We start from the raw sequence: 21798 nt of genomic DNA on the forward strand, positions 1-21798 counted from the left end.
CCCCGCGTTTGTCACAAATCAGGAGCCCAGACCCAAAATCCACGTTTCTGTCGTTTTTACAAAGGAGCCCGAGAAACAGCCCGGGGCGGGTCGTACAAAACTGAACACAAAACACCCCCCCGCAAAGAAAATGGGGGGGGGCAAAGAAATGGGGGGGGGGGGTCCAAAGAAATGGGGGGGGGGCATCGGCCACGGGATTCGGTAAAAAAAACCAACGGAAAACCCCAAAAAAGGTGAAATTTCAGCAGAGAAGATCAAACAGTCTGGGATTATTGCCAGTGGGGGGGGCCCCCCCGGACCCCCCCGTGCATAGAACGGCCCCGCCCCCCCCCCAAAATGATGGGGTGATGGTGGTGGGATAAAGGGGGGGGGTGACACCCCCATTTCCCCCCCAAACCCCATGGGGGGGTAAAACGGGGGGGTACAAAAGGTTTTTGGGGGGTGGGGGGGTTGTCCCCAACCTGCCCCCCCTTAACAAGGCACATTTTTGTGTGGCCCCCCCCCCGCCCTGGGGGTGTTTTGGGGGGATTTGAGTTTACTTTGGGGGGGGGCACAGAGGCAAAATGGGGACAAATGGGTCCCCCAAATTTTCTGACCCCCCCCCACCCCCAAATAATCCTCTGACCCCCCCAAAAACACGGGGGGGGGTGTCCCCCCCCACTTTTCCATAGGAAAATTAAGTTCCAACAGGGACAATGGGGAATGTCACCGGGGGGGTGGGGGGGACACCCCGATTTCCCCTCCCCCCCCCCAGTTTGGCACTTGATTCCTGCTCAACACCCCCAAATTATGGGGGGGGCGGGGGGGGGTCAACCAAAAACTATCAGGACAATTAAACCCAAATTGTGGTTATTTTACCAATTCTCTGTAGTTTCCAGTCTGGGGGGGGGGGGCGGGTGGGGGGAAGACACCACATTGGGGGGGGGGGGACACCGGGGGGGGCGGGGGGGGCTCATAGTGCTTCACAATTATTAAAATACAAATGCGTAAAGTTTCCTATATAAAAATATACAAATGCAAAAATATATAATCGAGAGAGCGAGCGAGCGAGCTGGGGGGGGGGACACGGGGGGGGGCAGCTCCATGTGCCCCCCCCCGCCCCGTGGAGCTTTTGCCTTTTTCTCATCTTTTTTTTACTAAAAAAACTCAAGGTAAAAACACCTTTTGCCGCTTCACAGTTTTGCCGAGGGGGGGCGCTGGGGGATTTTTGGGGTCCCCCCCCCCACCACCCGGAGCAATTTTGGCAACCGCAGCCCCCCCCATCCTGCCGATAATCAAATGGTTTTGGGACCCCCCCCCCCCCCCCCCCGCAAACTGCTGGGGGTGGGGTGGGGGGTATGGGTTGGAGAGGAAAATTGGGGGGGTCTGCTCCCCCCCCCAACAAAGGGGGGGATGGGGTGAGATGGGGGGGGTCAAAAATTGCAATGGGGGGGCCCCAAATTGCAACATGGGGGGTCCCCAAGCACAATGGGGCGGTCACCAAATTGCAATGGGGGGGTCACCAAACTGCAATAGGGGGTCCCTAAATTGAAATGGGGGGGTCCCCAAGCACAATGGGGGGGTCACCAAATTGCAACAGGGGGGTCCCCAAACTGCAATAGAGGGTCCCTAAATTGCAATGGGGGGGTCACCAAATTGCAACAGGGGGGTCCCTAAACTGCAATGGGGGGGTTCCCCAAACTGCAATGGGGGGATCCCCAACCACAATGGGGGGGTCACCAAACTGCAATAGGGGGTCCCCAAATTGCAACGGGGGGGTCCCCAAATTGAAACGGGGGGCATCCCCAAACTGCAATGGGGGTGTCACCAAATTGCAATGGGGGGGGTCCCCAAACTGAAATGGGGGGTTCCCCAAACTGAAATGGGGGGGGTCCCCACATTGCAACGGGGGGTCCCCAAATTGCAACCGGGGGGGGCTCAGAACTGCCCCCCCCGCTCTGAACCGCCTCCCACATCCCAGGGGGCGGTGTTGCCCCCCCAGACCCAATCTGGGTTCATTTCACCCCAAAATCTCTGCTCACCCCCCCATGCAGCTTCTTTTTTGGAGGGGGGGGGTGGTTGGAATCCATGTCCCAGCTTTTTGGGGACAAATAACCCCCTTTTTGGGGAAAAATACCCCCCCGTGCACCCTGAGTTGAAAATCACCCCCCCCAGTATTCGGGGGGGACACAAAAAACCAAGCGGATTTTTCCCCAAACGCCCCCATTTTGAACACCCGGGGGGGAGGGGGGGGGGACACCCCCCATCCCGTGTCCCCTCCCCGCAGGGACCTTTTGGGGGGGGGGGGGGGGAAGTGCTGTCCCCCCCCCCAAAACTGATTAATCCAGATTATTATTAAGACCAAGGCGGCCTCACAAAAAGAGGTTTTTCCCCCCCCAAATCGCTTGGGGGGTGTCACATGTGTCCCATTGTGTGCCCCCCCCCAAAGCGAACCTGCAGACCCCCCCCAGAGCCAGAGCCAGGACTACAAATCAAAGCCATTTTAGCCAATAAAACCAAATGGAATGGGCTGGAAATGAAGCCCAGTGAAGGAGGGGGGGGGGTGTTTTAACAAGGGGGGGGGGAATAATTAATAAAAAGCAAAGAATTAGGAAGGAATGGGTGGAAAAAGCCTGGGGGGGGGTTGCCGGTTACAATGGAAAGCGGGGGGTCCGGGGGGGGGCACCACCCGCTCCGGGTTAAGGCATCGAAGAGGTCGATGGTAGCGAAATCTCCGCTCTCTCAAATCAACACATTCCATAGTTTTATATATATAATAATAATATAGAATCTTTTTTTTTCTTTAATTTCTCTCTTTTTTTGGATTTTGCTCTTTTTTCCTTTTTTTTCCTTATTTTGTTTTTTTTTTGTGTGTTTTTTGTCGTTATTTTTTTGCTAAAAAGTTATTCCGAAGGTGGCGGATTTTTCCCCAAGGCAATGATGAGGGGACCTACGGGACGCGGATTTGGGGGAGGAAAAGGGGGGGAACCCCCCCCAAAAATGACCAAATAAAAGACAAAAATAAATCAAATAAAATAATAAAGTGAAGCGGAAATTAATTAAAAAATATACAATAGCTCTGGCCTTGGCGTGGTCACCGGAGGCGGCGCCGGGGGGGGACCCGGGGGGGACACAGGGACATTGTGGAAGTGGCCAAGCGCAGCTCCCGGCCACCCCCGTGTTACCCCGTGGTTTCGCCCTGTGGTGTCACCCCTGTGGTGTCACCCCCGTGGTGTCACCCCCGTGGTGTCACCCCACGGTGTCACCCCACGGTGTCACCCCCATGGTGTCACCCCACGGTGTCACCCCTGCGGTGTCACCCCCGCGGTGTTGGCCCATGGTGTCACCCCGTGGTGTCACCCCGTGGTGTCACCCCATGGTGTCACCCCACGGTGTCACCCCCACGGTGTCACCCCCATGGTGTCACCCCCACGGTGTTGCCCTGTGGCGTCACCCCGTGGTGTCACCCCCATGGTATCACCCATGGTGTCACCCTCGTGGTGTCACCCCCGTGGTGTTGGCCCATGGTGTCACCCTGTGGTATCACCCATGGTGTCACCCTCGTGGTGTCACCCCGTGGTATCACCCCTGGTGTCACCCCCATGGCGTCCCCCCCCTCTTGTCACCTCGTGTCCCTTCAGAAGCCATTGCCGCTGATGTTGATGGACTGCAGATCGGCCACTTGCATGACGTTGATGCCGCTGGTGGCCAAGCGGGCGATGCCCTCGGGACAAATGGCCTCCATGGCCACCATGTTGGTGGCGATGAGCGCCGAGGGGGCGGCTCCGGCGCCCCCCGCCTCCCCCGCGGCCCCCGTGTCCATGGGGACGCTCATGGTGACGCCGCCGCCCGGGCCGCCCTTCTTGTTCTGGTGGGTTTTGATGTGTTTGGAGAGGTGGTCGCTCCGCATGAAGCGCTTGGGACACTCGGGGCAGGCGAATTTCTTCTCCCCTGCAGGAAAAGTTCGTCAAAATGTTCAATTATTTGGGCGGGAAACACGTTTTGGGGCCCAGAAATCCCCATTTCTACCACCCAAATGAATCCCGGGGGGTCCCTATGCATCCTGGGGGGTCCCTCTGGCGTCCCCACCTGTGTGCGTGCGCTTGTGCCGCTGCAGCTCGTCGGAGCGGGTGAAGCGCTTGCCGCAGAGCAGCCAGGTGCACACGAAGGGTCGCTCCCCCGTGTGCCACCGCAGGTGCGCCCGCAGGTGCGAGGTCTTCCCGTACACCTTCCCGCAGCCCGGGATGTGGCAGATGTGCTGCTTCTTCTTCCCGGGATCCCCGGAGCTCCTGAGAACAAAGCACAAGCAAAAATAAATCCGTAGAATCCCAGAGCGTCAGGGGTTGAAGGGACCTGGAGGGCTCACCCAGTGCAATCCCCCATGGAGCAGGAGCACCCAGCTGAGGTTCCACAGGAACCAGGCGGGTTTGAATGTCTGCAGAGAAGGAGACTCCACAACCCCCCTGGGCAGCCTGGGCCAGGCTCTGCCACCCTCTCCAGCAGTTCCCTGTCCTTCTGGAGCTGAGGGGCCACAACTGGACACAAGATTCCAGGGGTGGTCTCCCCGGCGCAGAGCAGAGGGGCAGGAGAACCTCTCTGACCCACTGACCACCCCTTCTAACCCACCCCAGGTCCCATTGGCTTCCTGGCCACAAGGGCCCAGTGCTGGCTCAGCCCACAGCACCCAGGATTCCCAGCTGGTCTCCCATCCAAGTGCTGACCGGGCCCGACCCTGCTTAGCTTCCCAGATCAAGCTTTCTCAAGGTGCTATGGCTGTATATATTATACATGTATGTATGTATGCATACATATATGTTCCCCAAGTATATCCTGATAGTATCTGAACTAAACCCCGTTTCCAAGGGCAGAGCAGAGGGGCAGGAGAACCTCTCTGACCCACTGACCACCCCTTCCAACCCACCCCAGCTACCATTGGCTTCCGCTGGTCTCCCATCCAAGTACTGACCGGGCCCGACCCTGCTTAGCTTCCCAGATCAGATGAGATCAGGCGTTCTCAAGGTGATATGGTTGTATATATTATATATACATATATGTATGTATATCTATATGTTCCCCAAGTATATCCTGGTAGTATCTGAACTAAACCCTGTTTCCAAGGGCAGAGCAGAGGGGCAGGAGAACCTCTCTGACCCACTGACCCCCCCTTCTAACCCACCCCAGGTCCCATTGGCTTCCTGGCCACAAGGGCCCAGTGTTGGTTCATGCTCACCCTGCTGTCCCCAGGACCCCCAGCTCCCTTTTCACCGCTCCAACAGCTCATTCCCAACTTACACTGGAACCTGGGGCTGTTCCTGCCCATATACAACACTCTACACTTGTTCTATTTCATTAATTTTTCCCCCACTCTGCAGCCTGCCCATGTCTCTGGATGGCAGCACAGCTTCCAGTGTCAGCCAACCCCAAAAAAGAGGGAGAACGGTGGCAAACGAGGCATTTTTGGGGTGTTTTTGCCGTTCTTTGGCGCTGCAGCCTCACCTGCCCTCGCTGTCCTTGCAGTAGGGGCAGGTACACGCTTCCCTGCGTGTTTTCCGGCCCTGCTGGGGCTGTGGGTCCGGGCTGGTCTCTCCTTCCTCCACGGCCGCGTTCTCGTCGCCCAAACCGTCCCCGCTCGTCCCGTGAAGCCCCAGCTGAGCGCCGTGGTCACCTGGAATCACAAGAAATGGGTTATTGGGAGCTCTGGGGCGGGAATGCGCCAAAAAGGGGCTTTTTTGCAGCTTTTCGCCACGGCGGTGGGGGTCTCAGCTTCAGTAAAATAGTGAAGTTATTTGAATCAGCAAGAAAACATCGCCAAGGGAAAATGGGCAATTCCCCCAATCGCAGCTTCCTACCGACCTCAAAGTCCCTTCGCCGGCGTTTTTTGGGTTGAAAGAGGCAGTTTTCCCCTTTTTCAAACAATTTCAAGCCTGACGGAAGCAACGATCCCAGAGCAAATCTACAGGGCAGACTCCAAACCAGGCCCCCCAACAGAAGCAGCGATAAATCAAGCGGGTTGGAGACATCACAGAAAGGGGAAAATATATATACACATATATATGTATACACATATACAAAGAGCCCTTGGAACCGCGTCCAGAGCTGAGATTGTGGAGTGAACGTGGTGGGGATAAAACGAGTCCCCAGAAGCAAATGACGCTGAGATTTGTCACATCTTCCCCCAATGAAATGAGGGTGCGTTGGGCTGAGTTTTACCCCAAAACATCCATCTGGGGCCTTTCCTGACGCTGTTCATCAGGAAGGATTGTACCCCAGGCAGAGGCTGCTGGGGACATGGGGACACAAGGGCCATCGCTGGGGATGGTTTGCTTGCTCCGTCTCCTCTTCAAGGCAGGACACGGAGCATCCGCAGGGCGCCGGAGAAGGATAAACTGCAGGCTTAGGCCAGGCCTAAATGTTGGTTTGGTGCAGGCTGGGCTCTCCATGCAGCCAGGAGGGAGTTTTGCAACATCAAGGGAGTGACGAAGAGTTTTTGGTGGCCGGAGCCATGGTGGCCTAACTTTGCCATTACCAGCAGGTGTCAGTGGCGCCCAGCAAAGCCGGGCTTAAGGACCAGGCTTAGGAAAGACCCAAGGCAACCAGGGATGGATCCCAGGGTACCTGTGACACCGGACAGATCCACGGTGGCATTTTGATGTCGTGGGGGGCGGATTTATGCGCACAATGGGTCATTCTCTACCTCTGGGCTTCCTCCGAAAAGAGAAGCGGCTTCGGTGAATCCGGGTGGCGGTGGCACCAACCGGAGCTTCGCTGTCCCAAGATTTCAGGACCAAAAACGGGGGCGAAACCTCTTCAGGGCTCTTGTGTTCCCGGCCTCAAACCGGCAGGGATGGGTTTAAGACGCATGGATTGGGTTTATTAAGCTTTATAAGCCAACGACGACAGCTTGTGCTCCTGAGACAGATTATAGAGATTCCCCATGGCGGATGCGCCGGCCGGGGGGGGCGGCTGTAAAACATCAAAAAAGGGAGAAGACACAAGCGCTCGCCCCAAAACGCGCTCGGGAGGGGGAGAATCCAGCCCTGATGTCTCGGAACCGCTTCATCTTCAAAGGCGCCAAAGCCTACGCAGCGTTTTATAGTCAAACGGAGCGGGGGAATAACCCAAATCCTCCCCTGGTAATCTACGGCTCGCATCTAACCAAGGGATAAATGAATTACGGCGGGGGAAGGCAGATCCCGTACGTACGCGGTTTGTTCTTCGCGTTCCGAAGTCTCCAGAAACCCGGGGTTTGAGGAGGAAAGGGTTGGATGATTTATGATGGTTATCTCTGCTGATAGAGATCGCGCCCAAGACCAAAGCGTTCGCGGAGGCCCCGAGCTCAGGGCATCGAAACCCTGACATTGGGGGGGACGTTGTCACCGCGCACGACAAACCGGGGTCGCCTTCCCAACGCAAGGAAAAGGGGCGAGAAGAAGTTTGAAGGGCAAAAAAACCTTAAAGAAGAAACCCAAACCAAACCTTTCCCACTCACAATTAAGTTCTCCCCACCTCAGCCTGTTTTTAAGCACAAAACACAAGCCTGGGGTGGCGATGCTCTCCACAAACCCCCATCATCCTCACCCCAAACCCCCATCATCCTAACCCCAGACCCCATCATCCTCACCCCAAACCCCATCATCCTCACCCCAAACCCCCATCATCCTCACCCCAAACCCCCATCATCCTCACCCCAAACCCCCCTCATCCTCACCCCGCCAGACCAGACACAACCCAGCTGCACAAAGGGACAAAAGTGGCTTCTGCAACGCGGTCCCTTTGCCTTCAATCACCTTCGATTTCCTTGCTAATTAGCGAAACGAGTTAACGTGCAGTAGGAGCTCGTTGGTGCGAACGGGCTCGGTACCTTTCAGGAGTTACAGGATGCGCAGCACCCGGTTGTGTTTCTGAAGCAGAACCGCAATGCTTTGGGTAATTGCGTTTGAATCCGGAGCTTTAACGAGGGGAAAAGCCACGCAGCAAGTTCTGCCATACCTTTAATTGCCCGAGGTTTCTGCGTCACAATAAATGACGCTTCCTGCGGAGATGAAGTAGAGGGAGCTGGTGGGTGACGAGCGAGGGGACGCGGGTGGCCGGGAAGGCACCTTGTCCCATTTTCAAGGCGCCAGGACTCGATAGATACCTGTATCAGGGTGTAAACTGAAGCACAGGGCTCGTTTGCCCTTCTAATTGCAGTCTGGGTTGCTGTTAAATGCTAAAGCTTCACTGGGGGGGGTGGCCGGGGCAAAGCACCAGCACTGTGCCAAAAAATAACCCGGGTTTATTCAAAGGAAACGTCGCTGATGACGCAGGGATGGAGGAGAATGCACAGGTGAGATGGGGAAGGCCAGCGAGCCCGGCCTAAAAGAGACGGGGAAACCTCCAAAAGAGACGGGGAAGCCCCCAAAAGAGACGGGGAAGCCCCCAGGGGCACCTGAACCTCCAAATTCTTCCCCTCTATCACTGTCCATGGGCACCTGAACCTCCAAATTCTTCCCCTCTATCACTGTCCATGGGCACCTGAACCCCCGAATTCTTCCCCTCTATCACTGTCCATGGGCACCTGAACCCCCGAATTCTTCCCCTCTATCACTGTCCATGGGCACCTGAACCCCCGAATTCTTCCCCTCTATCACTGTCCATGGGCACCTGAACCCCCGAATTCTTCTTGTCTATCACTGTCCACAGGCACCTGAACCTCCGAGTTCTTCCCCTCTATCACTGTCCATGGGCACCTGAACCTCCAAATTCTTCTTGTCTATCACTGTCTGCAGGCACCTGAACCTCCGAATTCTTCTTGTCTATCACTGTCCACAGGCACCTGAACCTCCGAATTCTTCCCCTCTATCACTGTCCATGGGCACCTGAACCTCCGAATTCTTCTTGTCTATCACTGTCCATGGGCACCTGAACCTCCAAATTCTTCCCCTCTATCACTGTCCATGGGCACCTGAACCTCCAAATTCTTCCCGTCTATGACTGGCAAGCACGGGTGCTTTATCCAAGCCCGTGGTTTGAATCCCATCCCTCTGCAGAGAGGGGGACCCCCAGCTGTATCACTCACGGGGTCCCCCCGACCCCTGCGCCGGGACCGGGAGGTGCACGGTGTGAGGGTCTCAAAGCGGAGCCGGGTGGGAATCACCCCGCTCCTCATCGGGACGCGGCTCCTGCGGCACGGAGATAAAACCCAGGCTCCCCGGCGGGGCCGAGGCCGCGCAGATAAAGAGGAAAGAAGGGAGGATCAGAGGCCGGCGCGCCGGCGCGGAGCCGGCCAGGAAACTCCCCCGCGGGGCCACGGGTGCGGAGCCCGACCGGTCCGACCGGCGGGGAGGCCCTGGATGAGGCCGCGCTGCAATGGCACCGTTTCTACACCCCCAGCACTCCCCATGCGGAGCCGGGGATCTCGCGGGATTTGTGCCATTTCTTCCCTAAACCGCCCTGTTTATTACAGCAAAGAGCGAGGCGAGCCAAGGGAGCCGGGGTGGTATTTAAAGTCCGGCCCAGCTGGAGTTTAGAGGAGGAAATGTCACAATATAATTATTTTCTGACGCGGTGTCACGGGTGTAATGAACCAAACAATTAAGGAGGGATCCCGTCAGGGTTTGCTGGCCCAAAACCGGCTCCCGTTTCCCTCCTCTGGCAGCCGATGCCGCAGCAAGGGGATGGCTCAGCAAGGCTACAAAGCCGCCGTTAAAAAGCAGAGAACAGGAGACAATCGGGTCTTTGTGCCCTGGGAAGAGCCCCGAAGTCACAGCACAGAGCTGGGACGCGCTTAATAACACAGATTGCCAAGGGTTACTGCTTCCCCCATGAAGGATTTGGGGGGAAGCCGCTCCGTTCGACGGCAAAGCTCAGTCCAAGTGATGGATGGAGCCCCAAAAAGTGAGCAGGGGGCTGCTGCACCCCTGGGACAACACAGAACGTAGCGCTGGGCTGTGTTGCACAAAACCAGGGTTGAAGCCGCTGCGGTCACCTATTTACCCAGCACATACCTGGTGCTTCATCTCCGAGGGGACTCTGGTGGGGACAGGGACAAAACCACAGGGACACGGGGCTAAAAAAGTCCCTCTCGTCCTTACAACTCGGTCAAAAGGGGAAGAGAAACCCCGGTTCGCCTGGCACTGCGTCACCTCCCTGCGAACATCCCCTCCACGAGCACCGCGGGGACAGGCGGGGGACACCGGGGACCCCACCGAGGCGCCCAAGTGTTGTGGAACCCGCAGCTAAACTCGCAAAAATCGGGTTTTTAAAGGCATTTTTAAGCGTCGCTTTTCTCCAAGAGGATCTTTCCCCTCTTCGGAAAGGAAACCGAAAAGCAGAAATCCCAGCAGCGACCCCCCCGGGCTCTCAGGAGGAGCCGCTGTGACCTCGTCCCCGCGGTGCCATCGAGCCGGGGTGGCGGGGGGTCCCCAAGAACCCTTCCAAACCTGCGCCCCGCTCTTTTCAAACGCCACAACATCAAAGCGCGGCCCCAACGTGCGGAGCCCTGGGCTGCGGTTCCCGGGGCGGCCGCCGGTGAATTTGTCGCTGCGGATCAAGAGCTCAAAAGGAGGAGAAAGAGGAGGAGGAGAGTGGGCTGGATGGGTGGTCTCTGGAGCGTTCCCACCTCCGAGGGCAGAGCCAGGCGCAAATACAGGAACTAAAAGTCGCCCACGCGTTTCGCCGGCACCTTCAAAACAAGCGGGGAGAGAGGGGATCCCGCCAAACCCGGGCGCAAAAGGCCGAGGGGACCCTCTGCCTTTCCACCTATAAAACAAGTGACTGGGGGCAAAAGCAAAGGTGCTGGAGCACCAGCGGGCGTCTGGGCTCCGGGAAATCCGAGGATCAGGTTAATCCCGACCGCGGTGATAAACCCGGCGAGCCCGGGGCGACAGCCCAAAATATGCTGCAAAACAAGCCGGGGAGCGCGGCCGCCGCCTCCTCCTCCTCCTCTCGCGAGGAGGAAGCACGAGGCGGATTGAGCAACGTTCTCGCCGTGACTAAATCCAGCGCCTGCCTTTTTAGCCGCAGCAAAACAAAACAAAGAGGAAAACGGGGGGAAAGGCAGCGATTTCCTCGTGGAAGGGGCTTAAAACCCCCTCGTACGGGCAGCGCGGTGCTTCCGAGGGGATGATGAGAGGTTCCAGCTCGCACCCCGTGTCCACAGCCCCCCCGGGGAGCCTTGGGGAGGCGAGCGGGGAGCCCAGCGGGAACATCTCGGGCAGGATGAGCTCACGGCGTCCCACGCCAGCACCCAACTCGAGGCTAAATATACACCCAAGAGCCCGTCCTTCCGCCCCGCGAGGAAACCCCCGCAGCTCCTTGTTTTCTAGGGGGGATTTAAGTTATTCCTGAGTTTTACAAGGCTGGGGCTCAGATCCACACCCCAACCCTGACATGAAAACCCCGTGGCCTCGCAAATAAACCCACGATTGACCCTTTGCAGGGTCCCCCCTGCTCATCCCTCCATCCCTATCCACGAGCATCCGCGCTCTTTCTCTCCCTGGAATCACACACCCAAGAGTTAACTCGATCAGAACCTCCCCAAAATGAGCTTCGGTGTCACCTGGTCATCGGCAGAACTTCAATAACTTCCTTCCCCAATTGCCAACTCTCTCCAGCATCGATCACCCCCCTTGTGCCCCCCAAAGCCCAGACGGCGCGGGGCAGCGGCCAGGCCGCTTCGTTTCGCCTTCCGTTTCCTCTTGCCCGGCTACGGAAAATGAAACCGAGACAGAAAGAACTTACCGGTAGCGTTGGCGATGGCGAGCGGCAGCCCCTGCAGCTGGTGCACCTGGATCCCCGAGGCTCCCAAGGCACTGAGGTTAATAGTCTGGAGGCCCGGCACGCTGGAGAGCTGGGCGGCGTTGACAGTGACGGTGCCGCTGGGGAGGGAGGCGATGGGGGTGAGCGCGGTGCTGGTGGTGCCCGTCTGGCCCAGCGACACTCCCTGCATGGGGGCCAAGGTGATTGTCTGCGCCTGGGGGTTCTGAACCTGGAGGTTTTGGAGCTGGATGGTCTGCCAGCTCACCTGGCCGTTGGGACCGACCGTGGGCGTGCGGATGATGATGGGCCCCGAGTTGGGGACGGCTTGGAGCTGCAGGTTCTGCAGGGCGTCTTGGGAGATGGCTTGGGTGGCGAAGGTCTGGCCGGAGAGAGGGGTGGTCTGCAGGGCTTGGATCGTCTGCCCTCCTTGGACCAGCTGCGGCTGGATGAGGATCTGCTGCTGCTGCGACTGCTGGCTCTGCTCCCCCTCTTTCTGCGCCCCCGTCTGCAAACCCACCCCCGAAACCTGGCTCTGCAGGGAGTCCGAGCTGGGGCCGCTGCCGACCCTCTGGGGCGTCTGCGCCTGGACGTTGGTTCCCACCGTGGCGCCGGTGGAAAAATTCATGATCCCCACGTTACTGGTGGTGGTGGTGGTGGAGTAGCTGTTGGCGTTGGTAAAAAAGGCGCCGGAGCTGGCGTGGGACGTGGCCGTGTTGGTGGAACTGACGGTGGCGCCCGAGGTGACGGGCTGGGAGCTGCTGTCCGGAGAACCGGAGCCGCTCAGCGTCACCGTCTGCGAGGTGGGGGCCAGGCTGGCGGCCACGCTGTTGACGGGCAGCAAGGTGATGTTGCCGTTTAGAGCCACGGGGACGTTGGCCACGTACTGGGTTTGCCCCGAGAGGCTGTTGTTGGCCAAACCCACGCCCTGGATGGGGACGGCCTGCTGCAGCAGGTTGGGCATGGCGATGAGGTTACTCGTCCCCGCTCGGCTCGTGATGATCTGCTGGTTGGTGCCGGGGATGATCTGGAGCTGCCCAGACGCATCCTGCTGCACGTTGACTTGGGCAGGGGTGGTGGCGAACTGGAGCTGCTGCCCGTCAATGGTTTGGAACTGGGGAATGACCTGGTACTGGATATTCGGGATGACCCCCGGCAGGCCCGTGAGCACCTGCTGGTTCTGCAAACCCGAGGCGGTCGTGACCACGTACTGCCCCGCGCTCACGGGTCGGCTTTTGGAGCCGTCGCCGCCGTTGCCGCCGTTGCCGCCCTGTTCTTTGGAGGCCGTCGGCGTGCTGGAGCCGGCGGAGATGATCTGCCAGCCGTTGGCGGACTGGGCGATCTGGGCGGCGGCGGCCGTCAGGTCCAGCTCGCCGCTCCCGCCCTGCTGGCCCTGCGAGCTGTTGGAGTTCTCGTTGGGAGACTCGATGCGGCTGCAGGTGGCCGCCAGCAGAGCCAGCGGGGAAGGCTGCGACTCCTGGGAAGGAGAAGGAGGAGTTAAGGAAGGCGGAGGCGGCCCCGCTGGGCAGGGCGAAAATCGAACAAAAAAAAATAGGGAAAGAAAATAAAAAATTAAAAGAGAAAGCAGGGAGGAGCGTACTTGGAAAAGATAAACACTCCTTCCTGAGAATACCCACCCACAGCCGGAAAAATACGGCTGCCAGACACAGGGCTGTCAGGCTGGGACAGGGTGAACCCGCAGGGAAAAACCCTCCGGGAGGGAGGAAAGGGAACACAGGCTGCATGGAAAAGGGGAGGAGAGACCAGAGAGACGTCTCCTCCACCCCAGAGCGGGCAAATCTCCCCACGGGAGAACAATTCTGGGGAAGCACGGTCATCTCTGGGCACTGCGACCTGGAGCAGGGCCAGCGGGGCTGCGGTGCTTACTGGGAGCACTGGAACTGTGTTTTTGAGGGCACAGCGCGGGGTTGGGGAGGAGGGGAAGCCGCGGGTCAGTGCTCCGGCGGGGCGTTTGGCAGCGTCACCGTCCCTCGGTGCTCGCTCGCCCTTTCTCTTCCTCTCCCCGGGGAGCGGAGCCGCCGTAACGCTCGGCTGGGCCAAACAAACACATCGGCCCGGCCCTGGACTTTGCCACGGGGACAGCGAGTTCCCCAGGGCTGGCGGCTCGGGGTTGTCGGTCCCCTCCCCGCACTCACCTGGCCCTCCCCACCGCCCGCGCTGCTGGTGCTGCTGGCGTCTCCTTCGCCCTTCTCGGGCTTCACTGGCGCCATCTCCTCGGGACTCTCTTGGTCTGCGCGGGTGGGAAACGACAGCGGGAATTACAGACATTTTCGGGCGGGAGTTGGGGACAGATGGGGTGTCACGGGCCGGGCGGGGGGGACACGTCACGTTGGCTGGCACTCCGGGGGGGCCCCTGTCGCTGGCGCGAAGGGGCTGGGAAGCGGAGGGAGCTGCCAAGGGGAGCTGGCAGCGGGACAGGCGGGGGAGGGCCCGGCCCCGCTCCAGGCCCCGGCTCCTCCCCACCCGCCCGGGACACTCCCTGGCCCCCCCTCCCCACCCCCTGCCCCGGCCCCCCCCCCCCGCCCGGATCTCCCCTCCCTGCCCTGCCCATGGGATTCCCCAACGTGGATCCAGCCCACGGGGATCCCTGGCCGGGATTCCCGGCACCGCACGGGGGTCTCTGCTCCGCAGGTCCCCCCTCTGCCACCCCCCCCTCCTCGTCCCCTCCGCTCCCCCAGCAGCGCTTCCCCGTCCCCCCCCGCCCCAAACCCCCGCCGCGGGTCACACCGACCCCAAGGATCAACCACCCCCGCTTCCCCCCATCCCGGCTCCACCCGCCCCCGCACGGCGCCTTCCCCGGGGGGTTCGGACCGACACCCCCCCGCAAACACCCTCCTCCCCGCGCTCCATCTCCCGGATCCTCCCTCGCAGTCCCCCCCCCCCGCGCCCCGATCACCGGGGCCTCCCCCATCACCCCCCCCCGCCACGCCGCCCCCTCCTCCGCTCCCAGCCCGGCCCGGCCGCCGGGTCCCTCCCCCGAGGCCTTCCCCCTCCCCCGGGTCCCTCCCCCGGCAGGTCCCCCCGGCGCGGCGAGGCGAGGCGAAGGCCCGGCCCGGCGGGGCCCGGCCCGGCGTGGGGCGGGGCCGCCTCTGGCCCCTCCGAGCGGGCGGGCGCCGTCGTTCTGCGTGTGGTTGCGGCCGAGCGCCCCCCGCCCCGCCGGGGCCCGTCCTTACCGCTCATGGTGGCCGGGGGGGACGAGCCCAGAGCGGCGGCGGGGCGGGGGGGAGGAGGGGCGGGCGCGCCCGGTTCGCTGACGAGGCGGCCTAACCCCGCCGGTGACCGCCAAGGGGCTGCCGAGGGAGGGAGCCGCGCGCCGCGGCCCCGGCCCCGCGGCCCGCCCCCGCCGCCGCGCCCACCAATGGGACGCCGCCGCGGGCGGGCGAGTGACGGGCGGCGCGGCCAATGAGGAGCGAGGGCGGGCCGGCGGAGGGGGGAGGGAGGCGGGAGGGGCGACGCCCCCGCCGCCCCGCCCCGTGGGGGAGGGGGAGCGCCGCGGGCGGCGGCCAATGGGGAAGCGGGAGGGGTTGGCCGGCGGCGGCGGCGGCCAATCGGCGCCCGCGCGGGCTCTCAGGGAGACCCCGTATGGGAGCGGCCGCGGCGGCGTGGGCCGCGGCGTGATGGGCGCGCCCCGCCGCCAATGGGTAGCGGGAGGCGGGGTGGAGGGCTGACTGGCAGGAGGGCCCGCCAACCGGCCGCGCGGATCGCGCCGTGGGGGAAGGGAGACTCTGCTACTGACAGGCGCGCTGCCCAATCCTAGCCAGGAGGCGTCGGCCGCGGCGGGGCGCCTCGCCAATGAGAACGGCGGCCCGTCTCAAACTAGCCAATAGGCGGCGCGGGGAGGCGGGGCGAGCGGCCGGGCTGCGCCCTTGGAGGGGCGGCTTGGCGGCGCCGGGAATGTGGCGGAAAAGGCGCCATTTTGGCGCTGGCTCCGCCCCGGCCGCGGCCGCCGCTTCACCCGGGGCCGAACGCCCCGCAGCCCGGGCGGTGTCGCGGCGGCTCGGTGACACGGGCCGTGTGGCGCGACAGCACCGCTCCTTGTCCCCCGCCTCACGTTTTCCTGTCGCCAGCCACCTCAGCCCGGCCGCGACAGCCGCCAGCTCAGTGCGACGTATGTCACGGGGCCTCGTCCCCCAGGGCCCTGTCACCCCAGCCCCTGTGGCGACCGCGGCCGTCACCCGCTCGCCCCGTCACCCCCGCTCTGCAAACGGACTTTTGTGGTGTTTCACAGCACAAACAACACGCAGTTCGCACAACCCAAGCTTCCCGAGCGGACGAGGGGCCTGCGGGGCCGTGGCCGCGCGGTCCCCCGGCGGGGGGGGCTCCGGGCGGTGACAAACAGCGCGGTGACGTTTAACGTCTTTTTGTTGTATTTCTTGCTTTCCGGCATCAAAGCCGCCCCCCCCGCGCCGCCTGTCCCCCCGCGCTTTGATGTCCCCGGTGACAGTGCCAGCGACCCCCCCGTGGCGCTTGCCCCCAACCCCAGCCACGGGGGACACCCCAGTGTCCCCTCGCCACGAGCCAGGCGGCGGCTTTGTCCGCCCGTCCCAGCGGGGCGGTGGCCGCTGTGTCACCCCGACCCCGCTGTGGCCCTGACGGCACCCCCGCGGGGGACAGGGGGTCGTCCCCGTGCGCCCCCGCCCCGAGGGGACGCGGCGGTTCCTGTCATCCCCGCCATGTCCCGCTGGCTGTGGCGTCAGCGCTGGGGGACGGGCCCGGTCCCCCCGCCGTGCCTCGGTTTCCCCTCCTGACCCGCTTGGGGACACGAGGGGACACGGAGCTCCCTCCAGTCCCCTCCCAGTCCCCCCAGTTACTCCCCAGTCCCTCCTTGTTCCCTCCCAGTCTCCCTTCTCTCCTTCCCAGTCCCTCCCAGTCCCTACCAGTCATGCCCCATCCCCCTAGTCCACCCTAGGTCCCCCCCAAGTCCTTTCCAGTCCCCCCAGTCCATCCCAGTTCCTTCCCAGTCCCCCCCAGTCCTCTCCCAGTCCTTCCCAGTCCCTCCCAGTCCCTCCCAGTCCCTTCCAGTCCTTCCCCAGTCTTTCCCAGTCCTTCCCAGTCCTCTCCCAGTCCTTCCCCAGTCTTTCCCAGTCCTTCCCAGTCCCTCCCAGTCCTCCCCAGTCCTCTCCCAGTCCTTCCCAGTCCCTCCCAGTCCTTCCCCAGTCTTTCCCAGTCCTTCCCAGTCCTTCCCAGTCTCTCCCAGTCCTCCCCAGTCCTTCCCAGTCCTCTCCCAGTCCTTCCCAGTCTCTCCCAGTCCTCCCCCAGTCTCTCCCAGTCCCTCCCAGTCCTCCCCCAGTCCCAGCGCCCTCTGGTGGCCGCAGCCGGTCGGTGCCGCCCCCGGCCGGGTCTCTGCTGCCGCCTGGCGCCCGGTCCCGCTGTCCCCAACGGGGTCCCCGAGTGTCCCCAGCCCTGTCCCCAACCCTACCCTGTCCCTAAGGGTGTCCCCGACCCTCTCCTGTCCCAAACCATGTCCCTACCCTGTCCCTAACAGTGTCCCCAAACCTGTCCCAAACCCTACCCTGTCCCTAACAGTGTCCCCAACACCACCCTGGCCAGTCCCCAGCTGTCCCCATGTCACTGTCATGTCCCAGTTCCTCTCCCTATCCCCAGCTCTGTCCTGTCCCTGTCCCCAACCCTCTCTCTGTCCCCAGCCCTGTCCCTGTCACCATCAGCTCTGTCACTGTCCCCAGCCCTGTCCCCATCCGTGCTGCTGCTGGGGACACAGGACAGGGACTGAGGGCTCCCCAGCTCTGGCCAGGGAGCTGGACCAGTCTGGGGACAAACTGGGAGGGGGAGCAGGGGCACTGGGACCAGTCTGGGGGGCACAGAGAGGCACTGGGACCAGTCTGGGAGAGAATGGGGACACTGGGATGAGGAATGGGGGCACTGGGACCAGTCTGGGGGGGACACAGAGGCACTGGAACCAGTCTGGGGGGGACACAGAGGCACTGGAACCAGTCTGGGGGGGACACAGAGGCACTGGGACAGGTAACGTGGGCACTGGGACCAGCCTGGGAGAGAATGGGGGCACTGGGGTGGGTGACAGGGACCCTGGGGTGGGTAAGGGGGGCAGCCTGGGGCCCCCAGCCCCCCCGGCCCCCCCGGTCCCCCGGCCCCCCCGCAGGTCGCGGCTGCGGCGGCATCAGGGCGACGCCGGGCGACTCCCGGCAATTTTGGGTTGGGAACCGCAGAAATGCAGCGCGGCGCGAGCCAGGGCCGGCCCGACCGCGGGGACGGGACCGGGCACGGGGGGGCCACGGCACGGGGGGGGCACAGGGAACCGGGGGGGAGCCCCCAAAACACTGGAAGGGACCTGGAGGGGACACAAGGGACCCCGGTGCCTGGAGGGAGCTGGGGCTTCGGGGGGGTCCCAACACTCGGGGGGATCCCCTGGCAGCTTGAGCGGTCCCAGGGTTTCGTGGGGGGGGGTCCCAACCCCCGGGGGGGTCCCTTGGCAGTGTGGGGGTCCCAGGACATCATGGGGGGGTCTCTGACAGTGTGTGTGGGTCACAGGGCTTGGGGGGACCTGGTGGGGACCCAGGTTGCAATGAGGGGTCGCAGGCAGCTTGGGGGGCGCAGGATCCCGCGGGGGGGGTCCCACGGCAACCTGGGGGGGTCCCAGGTCCCCGGGAGGTCCTGTGGCAGCTGGAGGGGGGGGTCAGGGCCCCCAATGCCACCCCCGCTGCCACCGCTTTGATGTGGCTTCTGCACCGCAGCGCAATGAGAGCCACATGGCGGGGGGGACACACAGATGGGGGACAGACGGACGGGGTGCGGAGCGGGGCCCCCCCCGGGTACCTGAGGTGTGTCCCTGCCACCCCCGCTCTGTCCGGCCGCACTGGGGGTCCGTCCCTGTCCCCACCCGGGTCTGTCCCTGTGTCCCCGCGGAACGGGACTGTCCCCCCCGTCCCGGGGCCACCGCAGTTATTTCGGGCCAGGCCGGGGATAATTAGAGGGTGGGGAGGAACCGCCGCGGGGGGGCCCGGCCCGGCCCCGGGACAACCTCTGCCCCCGGCTTCCCCGGGGGCGACCCTCAGCTTCCCCCCCGCACCTCCCTGTGTCCCCACACACCCCCAATGTCCCCTTGCGCCCCCCCAGAACTCCTGGGTCACTCCCAGGTGCTCCTGGTGCCTGTGTGTGCCCCATGTCCCCGTGAGTCCCCCCCAAGCTCTCCTTTGTCCCCAAGGGTCCCCCTTGTTCCTATGGGTGCCCCCAATCTCCCCCATGTCTCCTTGGGTTCTCTTTGTCCCAATGGTCCCTCCAAGTTCCCACATGTCCCCATGGGTCACCCCAATCTCCCCCACTTCCCCTTGGGTCCCCCATCTCCCTCTGGGTCCCCATGGGTCCCTTTGGGCCCCCCCCCAGTCCCCTGGGACCTCTCAGGACCGCCCCCCCAAGTCGCCTTATTTCTCCTCGCATGCCCCCAGACCCTATAGATCCCCCCATGCCCTATAGATCCCCCCCAGACCCTATAGATCCCCCCATGCCCTATAGATCCCCCCCAGACCCTATAGATGCCCCCCAGACCCTCATCTTCCCCCTAGTGATGAGGAACTTGGGGGGTGGTGGGATCCCGGGGGTGGGGGGTCCCACCCGAACGCCTGGGTCCCTCACACCGTGGGGGGAAAGACCGAAGCCGCGGAGAGTCCCCGCTGTCCCCCCCGTGTCCCCCCGTGTCCCCCCCGTGTCCCGCTGGAGCCCGCGGGCGCTGGCAGCCGCGGCCGGCGCACCCACACGCGGGGGGGGCCGGGGGGGCCGCCGCTATTTCGGGGCCTCCGACCGCAAAAGAAACATCCGGGGGCCGGAGCGTGGCGGGGGGGGACATGGGACGGGGGGGCGCGGTGGCCACCGCCGGTAAGAGGGGTGGGGGCGCCTGGGGCCACCCCTGGGGTCCCCCCCCGCGGCGGCTTCTCATGGGGCTGGGGGACAGCGGGGGACACGGTGCTGGGGTGGGGGGTGGGCACCACGTTCCCAGTGCTCCCAGTTCACATTCCCAGCGGTCCCTGTTCCCAGTGCTCCCCATTCCCAGTGCTCTCTGTTCCCAGTGCTCCCAGTTCCCATTCCCAGTGCTCACCATTCCCAGTTCTCCCCATTCCCAGTGCTCCCGGTTCCCAGCTCTCCCAGTCCCCATTCCCAGTGCTCCCCACTTCCAGTTCTCCCTGTTCCCAGTGCTCCCAGTTCCCATCCCTAGTGCTCCCTATTCCCAGTGCTCCCAGTCCCCATTCCCAGTTCTCCCCATCCCCAGTGCTCCATATTCCCAGTGCTCCCAGTTCTCATTCCCAGTGCTCCCCATTCCCAGTGCTCCCCATTCCCAGTGCTCCCAGTTCCCGTTCCCAGTGCTCCCCATTCCCAGTGCTCCCCATTCCCAGTGCTCCCAGTTCCCGTTCCCAGTGCTCCCCATTCCCAGTGCTCCCCATTCCCAGTGCTCCCCATTCCCAGTGCTCCCAGTTCCCGTTCCCAGTGCTCCCCATTCCCAGTGCTCCTCATTCCCAGTGCTCCCAGTCCCCATCCCTAGTGCTCCATACTTCCAGTGCTCCCCGTTCCCAGCACTCACTTCCCATCCCCAGTGCTCCCAGTTCTCCCCATTCCCAGTTCTCCCCGTCCCCAGTGCTCCCAGTTCCCTTTCCCAGTTCTCCCCGTCCCCAGTGCCCCCAGTCCCCCGGCCCCCCCGCACACATGGAAGCCATTCGGGGCTGGTTTCCCTCCCTTTGAAGGGCCGCGGTGCCCCCGGCCCAGCTGCCGCCTCTGACCGCAGGACGCCTGGGTCCCCCCGCTCTGCGCAGGGGGGGACCAGTCACAGCTGGGGGGGCGGAGTGTCCCCCAGCCCCTGGGGACGGGGACATCTCCATTCCGGGACACGAGGGGCACTTCTGCGCCCATGGGGGTTGCAAGATCCGTCTCACTGAGCCCCCCCCCAACTCCTATCATGGGCGCTGAGACCCCCCAAACTCGGGTCGTGGGGGATGAGACCCCCCCCAACTCATATTATGGGGGATCAGACCCCCAGAATTTGTGTCACAGGGACTGAGACCCCCCCTGAACTCATCTCGTGGGGGCTGAGACCCCCTAAACTCGTGTCGTGGGGGCCAAGAACCCCAAAATAGTTGTGGGTCTGAGACCCCCCCAAACTCATGTCATGGGGGCTGAGACCCCCCCAAACTCCTGCCATGGGGTCAAGCAGGGATGTCGGGAGGGAGGGGGGTAAATAAATTCAAGACTGAAGGGAAGGATGGAGGGGCGGCCAGAGGAGGGGGTTGGGGGGGTGGAAGCCGAACCCCCCTGTCCCCCCCACCCCCGCCAGCGGACCCAGGCGTCCGGCCGGGGTATAAATACCCGGGTAATTGCGGGGGCCCCGAGTGCGGCCGCGGGGCCGTGGGCGGCCGGGCGGGCGCCGCCCTGTAATCAACCCCCCCGCTCCCCCCCCCGGCGGCCACCGCCGAGCTTTGAAGGGTCCCAAGGGACACGGGGGGGTCCCCACCACCCCAAAGCCGGGGGGAGCCCCAGATCCCAATTTACCCCGCGAACGAGGGGACCCAGGTGTTCGGGGGGACCCAGGCGTTCGGGTGGCTCCCAGTTCCCCCTCTGGGTGAACCAAACCATCGCAGCAGGAGCCAAGCCCCCGTGACCCCCCCAAAACAAAACGCGAGGAGGGGGTGTGAGGAAGAGGAGGGATGAGCAGCTGTCCCAGTTTGCTCCCAGTTTGTCCCAGTTTGCTCCCAGTTTGTGGGCAGTGGAAGCCCTGGACAAAAGGGGGGGCCCTGGAGGGGGGGGGCAGTGGTTGTGGGAAGGGGGGGCCGGGGGGGCCGGTGGTTGTGGCCTTCGGCCGCGGCGCCGGCGGCTCCGGAGCGGAAAACCCTGAGTCAGGGCTGGGAAAGGGCCCCGCTGGCTCCCGACGCGCCTGGGGGGGAAAACATGGGAAAAGGGGGAAGCGAAACGGGGAAAATAGGAAGAAAAAGGAACAAATAAGAAAAAAAGGGGGGAAAGAAAAGGAGGGGAAAAAAAGAACGGTTGGAACAAGCCCCCATCGTGGGGAAACTGAGGCACGGGGGCTCCCCAGCCCCATCTCCA

The 21798-nt window shown here is 62.9% G+C and overlaps 1 protein-coding gene across 1 annotated transcript; it reads right to left on the reverse strand.

Moving 5' to 3' along the window:
- Positions 1–40: 40 nt before the first annotated feature.
- Positions 41–15060, reverse strand: SP1 (Sp1 transcription factor). The gene is made up of 6 exons (XM_065862174.2): positions 14910–15060; positions 13872–13966; positions 11701–13192; positions 5476–5644; positions 4069–4268; positions 41–3930 (listed from the first exon to the last, which is right to left on the reverse strand). The coding sequence occupies exons 1-6, from the start codon at positions 14914–14916 to the stop codon at positions 3617–3619; spliced, it is 2277 nt and encodes a 758-aa protein (XP_065718246.1). The 5' UTR covers positions 14917–15060; the 3' UTR covers positions 41–3616.
- Between the last annotated feature and the right edge of the window lie 6738 nt (positions 15061–21798).

This window comes from Patagioenas fasciata, chromosome 28, assembly GCF_037038585.1.
Source record: "Patagioenas fasciata isolate bPatFas1 chromosome 28, bPatFas1.hap1, whole genome shotgun sequence".
Taxonomy (NCBI): domain Eukaryota; kingdom Metazoa; phylum Chordata; class Aves; order Columbiformes; family Columbidae; genus Patagioenas; species Patagioenas fasciata.